This window comes from Ranitomeya imitator, chromosome 4, assembly GCF_032444005.1.
Source record: "Ranitomeya imitator isolate aRanImi1 chromosome 4, aRanImi1.pri, whole genome shotgun sequence".
Taxonomy (NCBI): domain Eukaryota; kingdom Metazoa; phylum Chordata; class Amphibia; order Anura; family Dendrobatidae; genus Ranitomeya; species Ranitomeya imitator.
In genome coordinates, this window is record NC_091285.1 from 512,743,714 (window position 1) to 512,764,637 (window position 20,924).

The following is a 20,924-nucleotide window of genomic DNA, read 5'->3' on the forward strand; positions in this document are numbered from 1 at the left end:
CTGATGGGACTACTACTCCCATCAGCCTACACCTGCAGACGTTAGAGCAGGCAGTGGCTGATGTGAATTCATCAGGAACGCCTGCACAATAAATAATTTAAGAAACTGCATGGGTTTCCCTGTATTATTGATAACTAGCAACCCTCAGCCGTCAGCTTTAGCAAGGTTGGTTATCAGAATAGAGGGTTTCCCAATGCCGTTTTTCTTAAATATTTAAATAATTAAAAATAAACAGCATTGGGTGCCCCTCATTTTTGACAACCAGCCAAAAGCTGGGGGCTGGTATTCTCACAGCTATTGCCCCCCCCCCCCCCCTTTCTGTCTAAAAATAGCAGCCTACAGGCATCCAAAAAAGACACATCTATTAGATGCGCTATTAGATGCGCCAATTCTGCCACTTTGCCTGGCTTTTCCCGCTTGTTCTGTGGTGGTAGCAAGTGGGGTTCATATTTGTAGGGTTGATGTCACCTTTGTTTTGTCCGGTGACTGAGGTCAGTGCTGTACCGTGACAATTTTTCCTCACTGTACTAGCAGTAAAGGTCACTGCAGTCAGGCACCAGCCTGGGAACGCAGCCTCAGTGACCTGTGGTAACCTCGATAACATCACCGCTAGTCACAAAGGCTGAGCTCGCAGCAGCTCATTCCTCAGTGGTTCTCAGCCTGGACCATCACATCTTGGCAAGGTCCACGTTGAAAAATGTTTATCCCAGACATGGATTACGGCGTGGGACAAAACGCGGACAGGTGAGGGATATGATTGTTTTTTGTTTATTTTTTTATTTATTTTATTTTTTTTACAGCAGACATTGGCTTCAGCGGAATGGGCATCAGGTTAGTATATGGCTATGTGCACACGTCCAAAATTGCTACGGAAATTCCACAACTGTGCTGCAAGTAAAACGCAAGCGGAATTGGCATGCGTTTTCCCGCTAAACATTAGCGTTTTGCAAGCGTAATTAGATTGCAGAATGCTAGCGTTTTCCAAGCGATCTGTAGCATCGCTTGGAAAACTGATTGACAGGTTGGTCACACTTGTCAAACATAGTGTTTGACAAGTGTGACCAACTTTTTTACTATTATCAAAAGTAAAAAGATATAATGTTAAAAATACTAAAATAAAAAAATCATGATATTCTCACCTTCCGGTGTTCGCATTCCCAATAATGCATAGCGGCAATGACCTGTCATGACGTAGCGGTCTCGCGAGACCGCTACGTCATCACAGGTCATTGCCGCAAAGCATCCCATGGAATGGGAGCATCGCGAGGAGCGGGAAGACTGCTGGGGATGCTGGAAGGTGAGAATATCATGATCTTTTATTTTAATTCTTTTTTTTACAATTATATGGTTCCCATGGCCTGAAAGAGAGTCTCCTCTCCTCCACCCTGGGTACAAACCGCACATGATCTGCTTACTTCCTGCATGGTGGGCATAGCCACATGCGGAAAGTAAGTGGATCAATGCATTCCTATGAGTGTAGAATCACATGCGTTTTTTCCAGAATGCGATTCCGCCGCGTAAAAAAATGCAACATGTGCACAAAAAATGCGGAATGCATTCTAATAATAGGATGCTTAATGTATGCATTTTTCACGGTTTTATCGCATTTTTATAGCAAAAAAATGCAAAAAAAGTGAAAATTCCTGAACGTGTGCACATAGCCTAACTGTTTTTTATTTTTAAAGACGTAAAAGTGTGGGGGGTTTTTTATTCAAATAAAGGTGTTTATTCTGTCTGTTTGTTTATTTACAATTCAAATATAGGATTAGTAATGGAGAGGGGTCTCCATTACTAATCCATGGGCTTGATGTCACCGGACACTACAAAGGTGACATCAACACCACAAATATGAACCCCACTTGCCACCACCACAGGGCAAGTGGGAAGAACCAAATCTCCAGAATTGGCACATCTAGCAGATGTGCCTTTTCAGGGTGGCTGCAGGCTGTTATTTTTAGGCTGGGGGGGCAATATCCATGGCCCCTTACCAGAATGAGAATCCCAGCCCCCAAGTTCTCAGCTTTAGCTTGCCTGGTTGTCAAAATGAAGGAGGACTCTATGCCGTATTTTAAGAAAGGCACAAATTGAAAGAATTGGGCCAGGGCAAGCTTGACAGAGCACAGACATTTTTGCAGATCAGAATCGGCCATTTAAATCTACAGACACTTTAAAGATGTAAGTGTATTGGAATAGAGAGAGTTTTAGCGGTTCCAATTCTCAATGATAATAAAAAAAATTCAAGTAATTTATCTCCTTCAGCTGTGAAAAATAAAATAGAATGAAAAGTAAACAAATGCAAAATAGATGTATTTGCCATTTGCACATATTTCCACATTAGACATTCATGACACATCTTTAGGTCAGGGTACAAGTATCTGATATTTTCTGGACCTGACCCTTGTCCTTCCTGGTGATGCAGCCACATGACCCAACGTCCAGCCTACAAATGAAAATGCATGACACTCTCTATGAATTTTTATGTGAGTACAAAAACATTAATCAAGAGGACATACATTGCCACTTGTATGTGGTGACTGACTCACTAGGAAAGATGTGGTTCAGGGGACCATTATTAAAGAGAGAGTTCCGTGTCCCAGGGTGTAACCCACATCCATCAGAGTTTTGTAGCATATCAAGCGGATATGTCATAAATGTCTAACGGGAGGGTCCTTAACCATTCCTGTCAGTGACATCAACATTTAAATGCAAACCTTACGTGTCTTAGAGGAAGAATTAATTGGTCCGAACATACCAGGTCAATGGGTCGAGAGGATGACAGGTTGGTGACAAACCAGCAGAGACGCCTACCTACATGCCAATTAAAATTTAACTTTAAATGTAAGATGAAATATTACAAATCCACTAAGTGACGACAATCCCTATACAGTACTCTGAGATATGCTAGTACTATACAAAAGGGAGAATATAAAGCCTGATTGACAACTACAATAGATATTTACATAGATGCATCTGTTACAGGTCTCAACATGTGATGACCACAAGGATGGTCAATGTGTAATGGTCGCATAGTGGATGCCCAAATATCATTATGTACCCAATCTGAGAGAGGTCCTAATCCAAACGACCCCATATCAGACAGGAGACGCCTTTCCAGAGCAATGGTCTGTAGGTAATATAATGGAAGGAGGCAGGGGCGACATCACATATTCCTGCCTGGTCACCCTGCAAGGACTTGAAAGACACTTTTGAGATTTGTCTGATAGTAAAAGGCAGCCAGTATTCGGAGGAATGCAGACGGTAAATGTAACCACGACTCTGCCATTGTTCCACAGCCATCTGCTTCAGTCCTGGTGACAATGCGATGCACAGAACGTGGACCTCTATGTAAGAACATATTGCAGCTTTATTAAAAATGCACAGAAGTGGAAACAAGACAATGAATTACGAATCTACCGTAACCGAATGAAAGTAGTGTAGAAATTGTTACTTAGAATCACACGCTGGAATAATTCATAGAATTGAAGAGAAAAAAAAAAGTTGTCAGGGATTAGATAACAGGGATTTACATTTTTTCCAGAATCAGCACCACGCTGCGGCTAGGTCTGGTATTGCAACTTCGCTCAATGCACTGCAAGGGAATAAGTAATCAGAAATGACCCATTATTTAAGTTGGGTTTTCATATAAGGTGTATTTAAAATCAAACTTACTGTCAAATGGTTTCACATCACTATTTTTATTAGTAGGACTGACGAAGAACGTGGAAATTTAAATTAATTAGATGAGCTTCGCCTATTTTGGTGAAGCTGTGAGAAACTGGGGTAAACACACCAAAAGTCACAAAATTGAGGTGCAACTCAGTTGTGCCTAAATTGTGGTTTTTCAAAGCTTTTATGCTTTTTTAGCTAGGTGCTGTGGCGCACACCTGTAATCCAACTACTATGGGAGGCTTGGGCTGTGGGATCACTGGAGCTTGTCAGTTCTGGTTCATCCTGTGCTATGTGGGTCAGGGGTCTTCTCTGTCCTCAGCATCAATATAATGACTCTGAGCCAGCTGCTTGGAGATGCTAAGTTGATGGAGGGTTGGGTGTCCTTGGTCCAAAAAAAAAGACATACGCATGAATTTCAGAGCACTAAAGAAAAGTAAATCATTTAATATGTATTTGGAACGCCCACCAGGGCCGTGGGGCACTCGGTACCGGGTCCAGTACTTAAAGGGACGGGCCACAGCAGCGACCCGGTCCGTGGCCCTGGGTGCCCATGTGAAACGGATATTGATTAAAGTTTATGTTCGTGACGCCACCTGTGGTATTCGGTCAGTAGGGACCGATGCTGCTTAAAGGGGTCCTCTGGGGTGATGGCATGGCAGCTAGATGGTATAACTTCCCACAGGTGAAGAAGGTCCCCAGGGCTCCCGGTGTATAGGTGAAGATGGTGAATGGTGTGCTGAAGAACGAGGACACACGTTTGCAATCTCTTTACCTGGTTTACTGTAGCTTCAGGCAACCGCTGTCCAGGGCACAAGATCACAGGTACAGGCAGGGTCTGGCCGGCTTGGAGATGACTCCAGAGTCCTCTCACCAGGTGGAGCTCAAAGCCTTCCTAAAAGTGCGATGGTGATGTGGTTCCTTACTGCCTAAGGCTTCAAATAAGGTCCTCACAGTTCCTCTCTGTCCCCCATAAAGGTTAGGACACAACCCGTATGACAGGTGAACTGGGCTGTTTCACAGGGTCTCTATCATGACCCGGGCCTTATAAATAACACTGTGTCTCCTGGGTATCAATGCAGACAGGTGATCTATAATCCAGCTGTCCTGCCGGTTTCTGCTATGCCACTATATAGTTCAGCACGGCCAGGGTCTTCTGGCTACTAGCCAGGGAGGTAGCCACTTCTCAGCTCTATTCCACTGGCTCTATTCTCCTGCACTTTCTCCCTCCTGCAATCTCTTCCACAATCTGTTCATCTTTCTTAGTCCTTTCAATGCTTGAGCTACAGCACCTCCAGCTGCACGGCTCCAAACAAGTTCCTATCCCCAGACTGCTCCAGTCTGCTGTCAAGCACTCTCTGCTCCCTTGGTCTCTCTGGACCAACTCCTCTCTAACTTCCCCTCCAGCCAGAATATATAAGGGCAGCTCCCCTTAATTCGGGTTCAGAGCTCCCCTTCTGGCCTGGAGTGTGAACATGTTGTATGTGAGATTTACCTGGTGAACGTTATCCTTCATCGCCTAGATAGATTAGCGAAATTAAGATTATTTAGTCTAGAAAAAAGACGACTGAGGGGCGATCTAATAACCATGTATAAGTATATAAGGGGACAATACAAATATCTCGCTGAGGATCTGTTTATACCAAGGAAGGTGACGGGCACAAGGGGGCATTCTTTGCGTCTGGAGGAGAGAAGGTTTTTCCACCAACATAGAAGAGGATTCTTTACTGTTAGGGCAGTGAGAATCTGGAATTGCTTGCCTGAGGAGGTGGTGATGGCGAACTCAGTCGAGGGGTTCAAGAGAGGCCTGGATGTCTTCCTGGAGCAGAACAATATTGTATCATACAATTATTAGGTTCTGTAGAAGGATGTAGATCTGGGGATTTATTATGATGGAATATAGGCTGAACTGGATGGACAAATGTCTTTTTTCGGCCTTACTAACTATGTTACTATGTTACCTCCAAGCGTGACATCACTCTCCCCGTGGGGAAAGCAATGTCACTGTGACGGCCAGGACCCTGGGGTGTCACACTTTATTGACACAGATCTGTAAGTCTATTACTTGATTCCCTTACATGCATTATGTCCGCTTGTTTGTTTTGCATTTTAATTATATGATATAACATTTTAAACCTTATTAATAAACTATATATACTTTTTACTCTATGGTGGTGACTTCGCATTTTTGTAGGGATGAATCTATTTAATGCATTTTGCATGGTGTAATGCTTCTACTAATGTGTCCCATTGCATATGAAAGCATGATGGACTACACTCTTACATAAAGTGTAAAAAAAAATGTTGGACTAAAGGTGTGGAGCCTGGAGGTGTGTTTGGGGTCATTGACCTGTTGAAAAATAAATGATGGTCCAACTAAACGCAAACCGGATGGAATAGCATGCCGCTGCAAGATGCTGGGGTAGCCATGCTGGTTCAGTATGCCTTCAATTTTGAATACATCCCCAACAGTGTCACCAGCAAAGCACCCCCACACCATCACACCTCCTCCTCCATGCTTCACGGTGGGAACCAGGCATGTAGAGTCCATCCGTTCACCTTTTCTGTGTCGCACAAAGACACGGTGGTTGGAACCAAAGATCTCAAATTTGGACTCATCAGACCAAAGCACAGATCTCCACTGGTCTAATGTCCATTCCTTGTGTTATTTAACATCTTAACAGTTGTTGCAGAGATGTGTCTGCTGCTAGAACTCTGTGTGGCATTGACCTGGTCTCTAATCTGAGCTGCTGTTAACCTGCGATTTCTGAGGCTGGTGACTCGGATAAACTTATCCTCAGAAGCAGAGGTGACTCTTGGTCTTCCTTTCCTGGGGCGGTCCTCATGTGAGCCAGTTTCTTTGGAGCACTTGATGGTTTTTGCCACTGCACTTGGGGACACACTCAAAGTTTTCCCAATTTGTCGGACTGACCTTCATTTCTTAAAGTAATGATGGCCACTCGTTTTTCCTTACTTAGCTGCTTTTTTCTTGCCATAATACAAATTCTAACAGTCTATTCAGTAGGATTATCAGCTGTGTATCCACCAGACTTCTGCTCAACACAACTGATGGTCCCAATCCCCATTTATAAGGCAAGAAATCCCACTTATAAAACCTGACAGGGCACACCTGTGATGTGAAAGCCATTTCCGGTGACTACCTCTTCAAGGTAATTTAGAGAATGCCAAGAGAGTGCAAAGCAGTCATCAAAGCAAAAGGTGGCTACTTTGAAGAACGTAGAATATAAGACATATTTTCAGTTGTTTCACACATTTTTGTTAAGTATATAATTCCATATGTGTTAATTAATAGTTCTGATGCCTGCAGTGTGAGTGAGTTTACAATTTTCATAGTCATGAAAATACAGAAAAATCTTTAAATGAGAAGGTGTGTCCAAACTTTTGGTCTGTACTGTACATATATATATATATTTATTTATTTTATTTTTTTCCTGTCTACCTTTCTGGGTTAAAGCTAAAATTTTACAGCTCCATTCCTTTTCCTTTGTAAACCGCATCTTTTTCTTATTGTGGCGCTGGCAGCGACTGCACCAGGGCATCTACATATATTCCATGCATTGGAATAGAATGTGCATATACCATACACTAACTGTGTACACTCCAACAACTGGCCTAGTAGTTGAAGCAGCTGGGGTTTTGTCCATCACTCGTCAGAGAATTGCATAATTGCCTGACGATTGGGGAAGCGTGGGTGTGTTCCCAAGACAACTGGTGGCAGCGGTGGGATCTGAGGGATCTCTCCAGTGTCATCTGTGACAAAGTGGTAACCGTGTTTCTTTGACAGTTCTCCTTCCTCTTTTCCAGGAAACTGAACTTCACAAAACTTTTACACAGGAACACTGGGATAATTGTCTACACCTATCCCATAAATCAGTAATTGCAACTAAATCTCAAGAGAAAGGTTTTAAAATTGTTTCCAGGTGGTATCTGGTTCCCTCTACCTTTATCAATGGTATCTAGGAATCAATTTATGCTTGTTGTGCGGGATAGAGGAAGGGACAATAAGACATTTATCATGTCCAATCCTGAGAGCCTTCTTGGAGGGGGTTATCAAAGTCATTAAGGAGGTGTGAGGGCTTGCACAGGTAGACTAAGGAACGCCTCTTTAGGTAAATCGCTTGATGGTTTATTAAAAGACAACATAAACCATAGCAGCATTGAATAAAGCAAACGTAGCTTTTCTGGCCTAATGGCAAAACAAAATAAATATTAAGTTTAAAAGAGTCCTTTCCCTGCAGGAGTCACCAGCAGGTAACACGTAAAGTCCTCAGTTCCTCCTGGAGCCATGTGGGAGCTTCTTCTCTCCCAAGACACAACAGCCACTGACTCTCTAGACCACCTATTTAAGCTAGACCATGTGATAACCTGACCGTGACATCATCCCAGGTCGTGTGAGTACACCTGCTGGTGTCAGCTCTGCAGGAGGAGATACAGTGAGCACCCTCCCACTCTATGGATGCCCACATAAACCATGCCCATGTATGCAACTTTAATTTAACCCTCAACACGTAGTGTACTGGAGAAAAAATATCCTGGTTTCACATTACTGATGCCAATATGCGAAGTGATACATATCTCACCTCATATACTGTGCCAGTGACCCTGTCACAGAGGTAACATGACAATCCCCCACACCTTACAGAAGCGCTATTATTATACATGTTTCCTATGTCCAGACCCATCTACAAAAAATTCTTATGACATCTTTAAGATGCCAAATCAATAATTCCCTGTCACTAGAGATCAACAGATCCCCCCTCTTTGGAAGAATGGTTTGCTGAAGTAGCCATGATTCACCATAATAGCTCAGACACAACTAGAAAAGACTACAGCTTCTAAGTGAACGGTCTTCCTCCTCCCCACCCACCTTCTACAGAAGTATCCTAAAATAACACAAGACATGTCCCTTGCTTTCCTCATTTCCATCAACAGTGTCACATTGTTCGCCTTACTTAAAAATATCTAAATTCTTGTTCCATGTAATTTATTTTCTAATATATGTTTGCTCTCCATGTTGAAATCTCCAAACAGAGTTCTCCTCAATTCTGGTTCTTTCTTCCTTGTTCCTTCCCCACCTCTTTCCCTTCCGTCTCATTCTTAATTGTTTGAAAAACAGACATATAAGTTTCATTTTTTATTTCTTGCTACCGTCAAAGATAATTTGACTTTTGAAGTTTTTGTAACGATTGCCGTTAACCACTTTAAAAAACTCAAACTTTAATTTGAGGAGCAAAAAAACAAAAAACAACTTTTCAAGCTGGACACACTTCTGGAATTCCTCCTTTTCTTGGTGTCTTGTAAGGCTGAGCATTTCTTGTTAGTGTCTTTTCGTGAAGCGCTTTTTCAACATTTTTTGTTATCATTTTCCAAGAGTTTTTCGGGGGTGTCATTTATTGAATTGTTTGTTGTTTTTTTTTGTTTTGTTTTTTTTAATCCGTTAAGCAATGAATAAAGCGCTTATGGTTTTTGAGGTAAAAATGCTTACAAATACTATAAAAGATGCCCAGTACCTTACGGTCGAATTTTAGCAAATCCATTCACATCTACTGTATACAAAGTAGCTACCTAGTGAAAAATGTCTGAAGAGCGGACAGGTCACTTATTTTAAATGATTGGTGTCTTTGAAAGTCTGAAACTTTCAAAAGGCGCTCAAAATCCTGAGACTCTAATAAGAAAACTGAGAAAAACGTTTTTTCACTGAAACAAATAGGATGATTATTCTGAGGGTCTTTGAGTACTTTTCCAGTGTTTTTAAAGAGTGGAGCTGCTCAAAAATGTAAAAAAAAAAAAAACACTGGAAAAAGACGCAGTGTGAACATACCTTTAGTAATTTTTCCCTCCAACTCCGAATCAAAACACCCGAGAAAAGCTTGTGGCACAAACGATCTGATCCTATAATTTCTCAATCGGTCAGTTTTGTGACCAGTGGAATAAGATGTGCTACTGAGCGTTTCTTCTATATTGACTTATCAAGTTCTGTTGTTGTCTTAAGGAGTCCTTTAGGCAACGCCAAAAAAAAATAAAGAAAGGTGGCATTGAGTCCTACTAGCATCTAGTAGAGTGACCGAATGATGTCTTTATGTTAGAGAACCTTATTGATGCCCTAAAATTAAAGGGAGTAAAAGAAGTTGTTGCATCAGAAGCATCAATGACTAATCTTGTGTGTACAATCTGGAGGGCTGCGACATTATTGGATTCTTTGGAACTGCATGTACATCTATCTCAAAGGACCTCACACACCGCTGGCCAATATTAGTGCCAATAATCTAGATTAAGATGTAACCCTATCCTATTATGCCATAAGCAGAATGTATAATATACGGTAGTTGTGGGCACTGGTCTAAACCTGGAACACTTGTTATGTTACATCCCATAGCCTACACCAATTGTCCCCAACCTTTCTGACCTTGAGAGCTACATTCAGCTTAGAGAGAGGGTCGCGAGCCACGTTCAGCACAGAGAGGGTCGCGAGCCACATCCAGCTCCCACCTCCTTCAAAGTAGCGTCAACCAAAGACCCCATTACAGGTATAATGATAACCAAAGCTTTTCCACAGAAATCACTCCAGAGCAGTACACTGAGATCCAGGGGTATTCTCCCAACACACTGTCACATCCAGCTTTGAGCACCTCTTCTAACAGGTAGTACAAACCTCCAGCGTACCATCCCTAAAACATCTCTAAACCCCTAAGACCAGTAAATGTGCATCCAGATCTGCAATTCTGTGCAGGGCTACTCACAAAATTCACCATTTTGAGATGTGCTCTTTATACCTGTTTGCTAGACCTGGACCTAATGCATCAAGCTGGCAGACAGTCGCGAGCCACAATTCATGGGGCCGCGAGCCACATGTGACTTCCGAGGTACAGGTTGGGGAGCCCTGGCCTACACAATACGCAGCTCTAACCCCCAGGACACCTCATCTTTGCAGGCTGTTTCTAAGGGGCAAAAACAACTATCAAAAGTGTAAAACCCTATGGTCATGCTTCACATATGTGTAGTCTGAACACTCCTATAAAACTGGCACTTGTAGATGTAGCCAAGTTTAACTTGACAAACAACGCACCATCTAGAATTTATCACAAGAGGTTTTCACTTAAAAGGATTAAGATAAGGTAAAGCGAGTCGGTCAGGGTGCACTTCCCAGACCACTTTTAAGTTCAGGTAGCTATTTAAAAAATTGGATGATAGGTAACTATCATTATAAAATCCAGGGATCCATAACTGATTAATCCACATCTTTGTCAGTATGCAAGTTAGGCTTTAAGTGCTCTGGGCGTGAAGGAGCACATCCAGAGCTTCTGCCCTCCCAGTGGCTTAGAGAGTGCACCTTGAGAACAGATTCCCTTTAAAATTGGAAAAGCCACTAACTGATGTTAAGTATGGTGCTAAATTATAGATTTTTGTGCAGTGATTTGCCAGTGCTGTGTGAAGGTAGACATAGCTATTAGTGATGAGCGAGTATAATCGTTGCTCGGGTTTTCCTGAGCATGCTCGGGTGGTCTCCGAGTACTTGTAACTGCTCGGAGATTTAGTTTTTGTCATCGCAGCTGAATGATTTACAGTTGCTAGCCAGCCTGAGTACATGTGGGGGTTGCCTGGTTGCTAGGGAATCCCCACATGTTTTCAAGCTGTCTAGCAGCCGTAAATCATTCAGCTGAGGCAACAAAAACTAAATCTCTGGGCAGTTACAAATACTCGGAGATCACCTGAGCGGGCTCAGGAAAACCCGAGCAACGAGTATACTCATTCATCGCTATGCATATTAATCAAAATGTACAGGCTGCCCAAAGACTGGCTCTTGATGGAGATTTACCGTATTTTGCGGACTATAAGACGCACTTTTCCCCCTTCAAATTTGTGTGTGTGGGGGGAATGAGGGTGCGTCTTATAGATGGAATGTACCTGTAGATGAAGTTCGCAGGAGCTGGAACGGAGGTCCGTCAGCGCTGCCAAAGCCGCCGGCGGTGGAGAGGCCACTACGGGAGCCGCCGGTGGTGTTACAGCCACTGCCTGAGCCGCGAACAGTGGAGTGGCCCAGCCAGAGCCGCCAGCGGTGGAGTCACAGAGGTCTGTCCCGGAGCGGCCACTACGGGAGCCGCCTGCAGTGCAGCGGTCCAGCGGAGTCGCTGTCGGCGGTGCAGCGGCCACTGTGGGAGCTGGCGGCGGTGTTACAGCCACTGCCTGAGCCGCCGACGGTGGAGCGGCCCTGCCGGAGCCACCAGCGGTGGAGTCACGGAGGTCTGTCCCGGAGCGGCCCTGCTGGAGTGGCCACTACGGGAGCCGCCTGCAGTCGGCCCAGCCGGAGCTGCCGGCAGTGTGGGAGCCGCCGGCGGAGTCGCTGTCTGTCGGCGGTGCAGCGGCCGCTGCAGGAGCCGCCAGCAGTGCAGCGGCCCTGGCAGAGCCGTCGGCGGTGGAGCGGCATGGTGGGAGCCGCCGGTGGAGTCACTGAGGTCTGTTGGCGGAGCAGTCTTGGCGCAGCAGCTGTAGTTCGGTATACTGCGGCCACGCTAAACAGGAAGTAGGAGGTCTCACATCCGGTCACGTTCTGCAGTGACGTACTGACCCTGTCTCACCAGCTACTGTTGTCACTGCGGCTCGTGATCTGGATGGGAGAACGTCTACCGCACTTTCCTTCACAGTAATTTGCAGTAAAAGTTAAAAAAAAAAAAAAAGTTACAGTAAAACACTCACACTCGCGAACTCTAACTCCCAGCATGTTACAGGAGCTGCATGTTGGGAGTTAGGGCCTGTTTCCATATGGCATAATACATCCGGATTTGCTGCTGACTGGATGCTGCGTACATCCATAGCGTCCAATCCGCAGTGTCCAGATGTTACAGCATAGTGGAGGGTATTTTATGAAATCCTGTCTCCACTATGCGTGCAGGGCCGCATCCGGCGGCCCTGTGTATCCGGACATGCGGCGCGTCTTTATAGACTGCAGCATGTCTATCTTGCGGAGACGCTCCGTCTCCGCAAGATATCGTAAATACCACAAATTGGTACCAATAAAAACTCCAGCTTGCTACAAAAACTCACACATACGGTGAACATAAAAATTACCACAGAGTTAGTGGTCAATTACGGTATCAGTATTACCGTATTTTTTATTATGCATTGCCTACGGTCCCGTGGAAGCGCTTGGTATTAGCGCGAAACGATCGTCGTCGTCTTGCCTGTCGCACTCCTACTTTCACTCCCTCCCTTGAACCGTGAAGATGATTTGCTGCATGTTCTAATAAAGGACGTTTGAATTGCCACTGATTGGTGAGTGCTATTGCGTTTTTTCTATTTTTTTTATTTACACAAAAATTAGGACTGCACAAAAAATGCCTAAAGAATATGAAACCAAGATTGTGTCTTTTCACAAATTTGTACTGGAAGCAAGAAAGAAAAATGGATATGAAATGACTCAGATTGGCAACATGGATGAAGTCCCGTTGACCTTCGATGTTCCGTCAAACAAAACGGTTGATGTGAAAGGTGCCAAAACTAAAGCCGTGAAGACGTCAGGGAATGAGAAAACCCATTATACAGTTGTGTTGTCCTGCTGTGCAGATGGCACCAAATTGCCTCCACTGCTGATTTTCAAGAGAAAAACCATGCCAAAGGAGGCAATCCCAAAAGGAGTCATTGTTCATGTTCACGACAAGGGATGGATGGAAATGGCATGAAGATATGGATAGAAAAAGTGTGGTCCAAACGTCCTGGAGGGCTTCTGAAAAAAACTGCTCTATTAGTGCTGGACCAGTTTAGGGCACAGATCACTGAAGCCACAAAAAGGAGATTTAAAGAAGAGAAAACCCATATTGCCGTAATTCCTGGGGGGGCTTACCAGTCAGTTGCAACTTTTGGATGTTTCCATTAACAAGCCATTTAAAGTTTTCATGAGAGAAGAGTGGAATAAATGGATGGCTGCTGGACACCATGATCTGACACCAACTGAACGAATGAAGAGGCCAACAATCACCCAAGTTTGTGAGTGGGTGAAAACCTCATGGCAGTCCGTTAAGGATGAAACCATTGTGAAGTCCTTCAAAAAATGTGGCATCAGCAATGCCTTAGATGGCTCTGAAGATGACATCCTTTATGAACAGAGTGAAGACAGTGTTACTAGTGATTCTGAGGAACCGAGCTTCATAAATATGGACAGTAGTGATGAGAAGTTCTTGGGTTCCCTGATGACTGAGGAGTTTCTGTACTTAAATCAGTAATGGTTGCTAATGTTGCTGCTGAGTTCTGTTTACATTTGCATTGGTGAAATATTATGCTATTTATGTTATTAAATATTTTACCCCGTTATTTGCTTCAAAATATTTTTTTTCCTATTTTCAACCGCTAAAACTTAGGTGCGTCTTATAGTCCGAAAAATACGGTAATAAAGCCTCAAATACATGCAAATATTTACTAGAATGTAATAAACGTGGCACGCACTTCGGCCACGGGGACGTTCACTAATGTGGTGCTGCAATGGTCGATTATTACCATGATCTATTAGGTTAGAGAACATTCAGTAATAGTTACACAATACTGTATATAGACCAGTTCAGTACAGACTGTTGTCCAATATGTGATGTTAGCAGTAGATTATAGAGCATTTTAATAAAACCATGCGGCATTTGCAGGCGCAGGCAAGTATAACATGTTCTACATTCTTGGAGCAGTTTGGTAGCAGATCATTACAAAGTAGCCAATTTGTCACATATAAAAGGAGGCGCTTATTATAATAAGGGACATATTAGCGGAGCAGTTGATTAGAGCACGGTATATTGATGATGTCGCTACTTTTGGCTAATAGAGCAGATCAATTATGAAGGCGTTGCAAGGTAGAATGTCTTGAATGGCGGAACTCCTGGTCCTTATAAAGTGTTGGGTGATAATACACTTGGTCGTTCTATATAGCTGTGTTATAAGGGCACATTCCTGCTCGCGTACAGCAGGGCTTTCATACAGCAAGTCAAAATCATCTGGTATAATAGAGGCGGTCATTGTACAAAAATGAATTATAGAATGGTGTGTTATAATAGAGCTGGTCATTATATAGTGATGCATTATAACGAATGGTGATTGCAGAATTTTACACTGGAGCTGATCATTATAGAATGATGTATACTAACACAGCTGGTCGCTATAGGATGTTATAATGGAGCTGGTCATTATATAATGTCCTATAATCCCAGAGCTCTGCACTATACAATGATGTATAATAACAGCTGGTCACTATAGAATGAGCTGGTCATTATACATTGATGTGATATAACTGATGGTAACTGTAGGGGGTTATAATGGAGCTGATGATTATAACGGTCCCAGCATGCTAAGTGGGAAAGTTCCGTGCATCTGCGGTGCTGCCAGGGTGGCACAGGTAATAATAATGCTGCTATACAGAGGGCATGCAGGTGATCGGAGCCACTCACCCCATGGTGCGTTGCCGGGCAGCTGCCTCTCACTAGCGGGCGGACTGTGTGGTCTCCCGGGGATCGGGAGCTCTCGCATCAGCTGCTATTTAAGTCCTCATGGGGCTCCAGCCGGCTGACAGCAGCGATGGTAGCGGCAGCTACGGAAGTCTGTACCCGGGGAGCTAGAGGCGGCTGCCCGCTGCCATGCCTCTCCTGCAGCCGCTAGAATCGGGGAAGCCGCCGGCTACTGAGCGATGCTCTCCCGTAGGAAGTGTGTAGGAAGTGATCGTGGACTCAGCCGCGACACAGAGCGGATCCCACCTGCCTCCAGCAGCAGCGGCAGCCTCCCACATGGAGGAGGGACGGCAGCGGTGTGCCTGCCCACGCCTGGCAGCCGAGTGTCAGCCTCACTCCCAGTAGGTGCAGCTCAGGAGCGAGCGTCATTGATCCGCTACTCCCCAAAGCCCAAGGGTCACCGTCATTCCTGCTATGGAACACTATCATCAGCCACAAACAAATATCAGTATAGTTCACATCATACAGGGGTCCACCTGACCCACCCCTCACATTACACAGCCCCCTACGTTCCCTCTACACACCATATATGAACTTTACTTGTACCCCCCACACACCAAACACATCCTCACCTGTCCCCCCACACACCATACACATCCTCACCTGTCCCCCCACACACCATACACATCCTCACCTGTCCCCCAACACACCATACACATCCTCACCTGTCCCCCAACACACCATACACATCCTCACCTGTCCCCCCACACACCATACACATCCTCACCTGTCCCCCCACACACCATACACATCCTCACCTGTCCCCCCACACACCATACACATCCTCACCTGTCCCCCCACACACCATACACATCCTCACCTGTCCCCCCACACACCATACACATCCTCACCTGTCCCCCCACACACCATACACATCCTCACCTGTCCCCCCACACACCATACACATCCTCACCTGTCCCCCCACACACCATACACATCCTCACCTGTCCCCCCACACACCATACACATCCTCACCTGTCCCCCCACACACCATACACATCCTCACCTGTCCCCCCACACACCATACACATCCTCACCTGTCCCCCCACACACCATACACATCCTCACCTGTCCCCCCACACACCATACACATCCTCACCTGTCCCCCAACACACCATACACATCCTCACCTGTCCCCCCACACACCATACACATCCTCACCTGTCCCCCCACACACCATACACATCCTCACCTGTCCCCCCACACACCATACACATCTATCATGCACACACCATACACATCTACATATGTCCCCCCACACACCATACACATCTATCATGCACACAACATACACATCCTCACCCAGGGGCTGACATATTGCTGCAACCTGTGCAACCACACAGTGCCCAAGAGGTAAGGGAGCCCATTTTGACCCACAAAAAGGTGGAATTGTGCATTATAATAAGCTACTGGACTGGAAAGGGTCCAAATATTGTTCTTCACGGGTACCCTTTCATGTCTGTGCCTGTCAGTGTCCTTTCCTGCACACACACACACACACACACACACACACACACACACACACACACACACACACACACACACACACACACACACACACACACACACACACACACACACACACACACACACACACACACACACACACTTTCACCTGTCACCCCCACACCATGTTCACCTGCCCGCCCATACACCATACACAGCTTAACCTCTCCCCCTACACATCCTCACTTGACGACTCCACACCATACACTTCTTGAACTGCCCCCCCCCACACCATACACATCCTCATCTTTCCCACACCATACACATCCTCATCTTTTTCCCACACCATACACATCTTCACCTCCTCCCATACACATCCTCACCTGTTGCCCCCATACCATACTCAGCTTCATCTTCCCACCTCACGCTATAAACATTCTCACCATTTCCCCACACACCATATACATCCTCACCAGTCCCCCCCCCCACACACCATACACATTCTCACTTGTCCCTCACACACCATATACATCTTCACCTTGCCCACCCACACACCATACACATCTACATATGTCCCCCCACACACCGTACACATCTATCATGCACACAACATACACATCCTCACCCAGGGGCTGACATATTGCTGCAACCTGTGCAACCACACAGTGCCGAAGAGGGAAGGGAGCCCATTTTGACCTACAAAAAGGTGGCATTGTGCATTATAATAAGCTACTGGACTGGAAAGGGTCCAAATATTGTTCTTCACGGGTAACCTTTCATGTCTGTGACCGTCAGTGTCCTTTCCTGCCCCCCCCCCCCCCACACACACACAACATACACATGTTCACCTGCCCACCCATACACCATACACAGCTTAACCTCTCCCCATACACATCCTCACTTGTCGACTCCACACCATACACATCTTCAACTGCTTCCCCACACGATACACATCCTAATCTTTTTCCCACACCATACACATCTTCACCTCCTCCCATACACATCCTCACCTGTTGCCCCCATACCATACACAGCTTCATCTGCCCACCTCACGCTATACACATTCTCACCATTTCCCCACACACCATATACATCTTCACCTGTCCCTCACAGACAGCATACACATCCTCACCTGTCACGCCCACACACCATACACATTCTCACTTGTCCCTCACACACCATACACAGCTTCATCTGTCCCCCACACACCATACACAGCTTTAACTTCCCCTTGCGCACACACACCACACATATCCTCACCTTTCCCCTCACACACCGTACACATCTTCAATTGCCCCCCCACACCATACACATCCTCATCTTTTTCCCACACCATACACATCCTCACCTGTTGCCCCCACACCATACACAGCTTCATCTAAGCACCTCACGCTATACACATTCTCACCATTCCCCCACACACCATATACATCCTCACCTGTCCCCCACAGACACCATACACATTCTCACTTGTCCCTCACACACACCATATACAGGGGTTGGACAAAATAATGGAAACACCTAACATTTTGGCATCATAATCTTCGAACATGTGATAAACATGCAAACCGTGACATATGGTAATGTTTTGTAGTTGATTATCTGTGTTATGTGATATGTGTATGTAAATTAACTGTTTGTTTTGCATAATTGTAAAAACATTGATGAGAACCTGATACCAATGGCAGACCCTCGGATTTTCAAAGAGGCCAAATTGTTGGTGCTCGTATGGCAGGCGCTAGTGTAACAGAAAGTGCCCGAATGCTTGGCGTGTCAAGAGATACTGCCTCCAAAGTAATGACTGCGTTTGAAAGAGAAGAAAAAACATCCGCAGCAAAGCACAGGTCCGGCCGAAAGTCAAAGTTGACTGAGAGAGATCGTCGGACTCTAAAGCGAATTGTGAGAGAGGATCGCAAGACCACGGCTCCGAAAAGCACTGCTGAGCTCAATGAACACCTACAGACAGAGGCGCAGCTAGAGCTTTTGCCGCCCGGGGCTGTTCCTGAGTTTGGCGCCCCCCCTCCCCCCCCCCCCCTCCTTCCTGGATTTCTGACCGCAACTCCATTCATTCTCTTTGGGGCTTCCAGAAAAAAAACAAGTGCAGCCACAGAGTGAATGAATGGATCAGTGATCTAGTCGGACATGCCACTCCAGTCTAATGGGGATAAAAAGTTCCACATTTTGCTGAATGGGTCCAAGCAGTCAGACCCCCACCAATCAATACATTATCACTTATCCTGTGGAGAGGTGATTACTTTTTTTCCACAGGAAACCCCCTGTAAGTGCATCTCCGCCGCTGTGTACAAAGCATTAAAACTAATGGAAATAAAGAATCTTCTCCTAATTAATATCAGAGAGAACAAATGACCGCCATACACAACACAATCCACTATACCAAGACCAATAATATCACATACAGGAAGAAACACCACCAAACCATGACCAGACCACATAGTGACCGAATAATACTATATACAAGGGACAAATACCGCCACACCATAAACAGATCACATATTACCACCACTTGGTGACCAAATAGCACATACAAGGGACAAATACCACAACACTATTTCCAGACCACATATTACCACCACATAGTGACTGAATACTACAATACTGATCAGTAATAAAAAAAAAAAACAACAACACAATACTATCACCATAAGTGCCAGTATTCACAGGAGATCTGTACTTAGTATGCAGTGTCTGTGTAGAGGTATTACAGAGATCACTGGTGGTATTATACACAGGAGCTCTGTATATAATGTATAGGTAATACAGTGATCACTGGTGACATTGTACACAGGACCTCTGTATATAGTATATAGTGTATAGTGTCAGTGTATAGGTAACACTGACTCACCAGTGACGTCTCTAGGTGAAGTCCTTCATCTTTCATCCAGCACAGACACCATCATTTCTTCCAGCCAGGACTCGTTTCTGCAGGAAATAACACAGTTATCTCGAGCTCCGCTTGCAGAACACATTACTTAATTTTTAACAACTTCTACATTACATCACATGAAGAAAAAAAGGCGATATAGTGTCACTCTGCACAGTAACAGGACCGCCCCCCCATTTAAAACAGTATACTCAAAAAATAAAATAAATACATCACTGCAGTAATAATATCCCTTAATTAGCCCCTATGGTAATAATATTCCCCACCCTGGCCCCGTTTATCTCATTCCTGGCTCCAGCCATATGTTCTCGCATCCTGCCCTCATGAGTATCCATTCTACCCCATATGATCTCCCCATCCTGCCCCATCAGTCTCCATCGTATCCATCCTGCCCCATGATCCAATCCTGCCCCATGTCTTTCATTCTGCCCCGTGTCTCCAATCATGCCCCGTATCTACATTCTGCCCATGCCTCAAGTCCTGCCCCCAGTGTGTCCAGCATATTACCCCTAGTGTGTCCAATATATTACCCCCAGTGTGTCCAGCAACCTGCCCCAGTATGTCCAGCATATTTCCCCAGTGTCCAGCAATCTGCCCCAGTGTGTCCAGCATTGCCCCCAGACAGTGTGTCCAGCAATCTGCCCCAGTATGTCAAGCATATTGCCCCAGTGTGTCTAGTATTGCCCCTGGACAGTGTGTCCAGCATATTACCCCCAGTGTGTCCAACATATTACCCCCAGTGTGTCCAACATATTACCCCCAGTGTGTCCAGCAATCTGCCCCAGTGTCCAGCATTGCCCCAGTGTGTCCAGCAATCTGCCCCAGTGTTCAGCATTGCCCCAGTGTCCAGCACTGCCCCAGCGTGTCCAGCAATCTGCCCCAGGGTGTCCAGCAATCTGCCCCAGTGTCCAGCATTGCCCCAGTGTGTCCAGCAATCTGCCCCAGGGTCTCCAGCATTGCCCCAGTGTGTCCAGCATTGCCCCCAGTGTGTCCAGCAATCTGCCCCAGTGTCCAGCATTGCCCCAGCGTGTCCAGCAATCTGCCCCAGTGTCCAGCATTGCCCCAGCGTGTCCAGCAATCTGCCCCAGTGTCCAGCATTGCCCCAGTGTGTCTAGCAATCTGCCCCAGGGTCTCCAGCATTGCCCCAGTGTGTCCAGCATTGCCCCCAGTGTGTCCAGCAATCTGCCCCAGTGTCCAGCATTGCCCCAGCGTGTCCAGCAATCTGCCCCAGTGTCCAGCATTGCCCCAGCATGTCCAGCAATCTGCCCCAGTGTCCAGCATTGCCCCAGCGTGTCGAGCAATCTGCCCCAGTGTCCAGCATTGCCCCAGTGTCCAGAAATCTGCCCCAGGGTCTCCAGCATTGCCCCAGTATGACCAGAAATCTGCCCCAGTGTGTCCAGAAATCTGCCCCA

At 45.6% G+C, this 20,924-nt stretch overlaps 1 protein-coding gene across 1 annotated transcript in view; it reads right to left on the reverse strand.

The window, feature by feature from the left end:
• Nucleotides 1–15,598, reverse strand: part of HOMER2 (homer scaffold protein 2) — a 428,576-nt gene extending 412,978 nt beyond the window's left edge. The window contains exon 1 of the mRNA XM_069766085.1: nucleotides 15,108–15,598. Within this exon, the coding sequence (XP_069622186.1) occupies nucleotides 15,108–15,112 (5 nt within the window). The 5' untranslated portion in view covers nucleotides 15,113–15,598. The remainder of the gene's footprint in view (nucleotides 1–15,107) is intronic.
• Nucleotides 15,599–20,924: the final 5,326 nt, after the last annotated feature.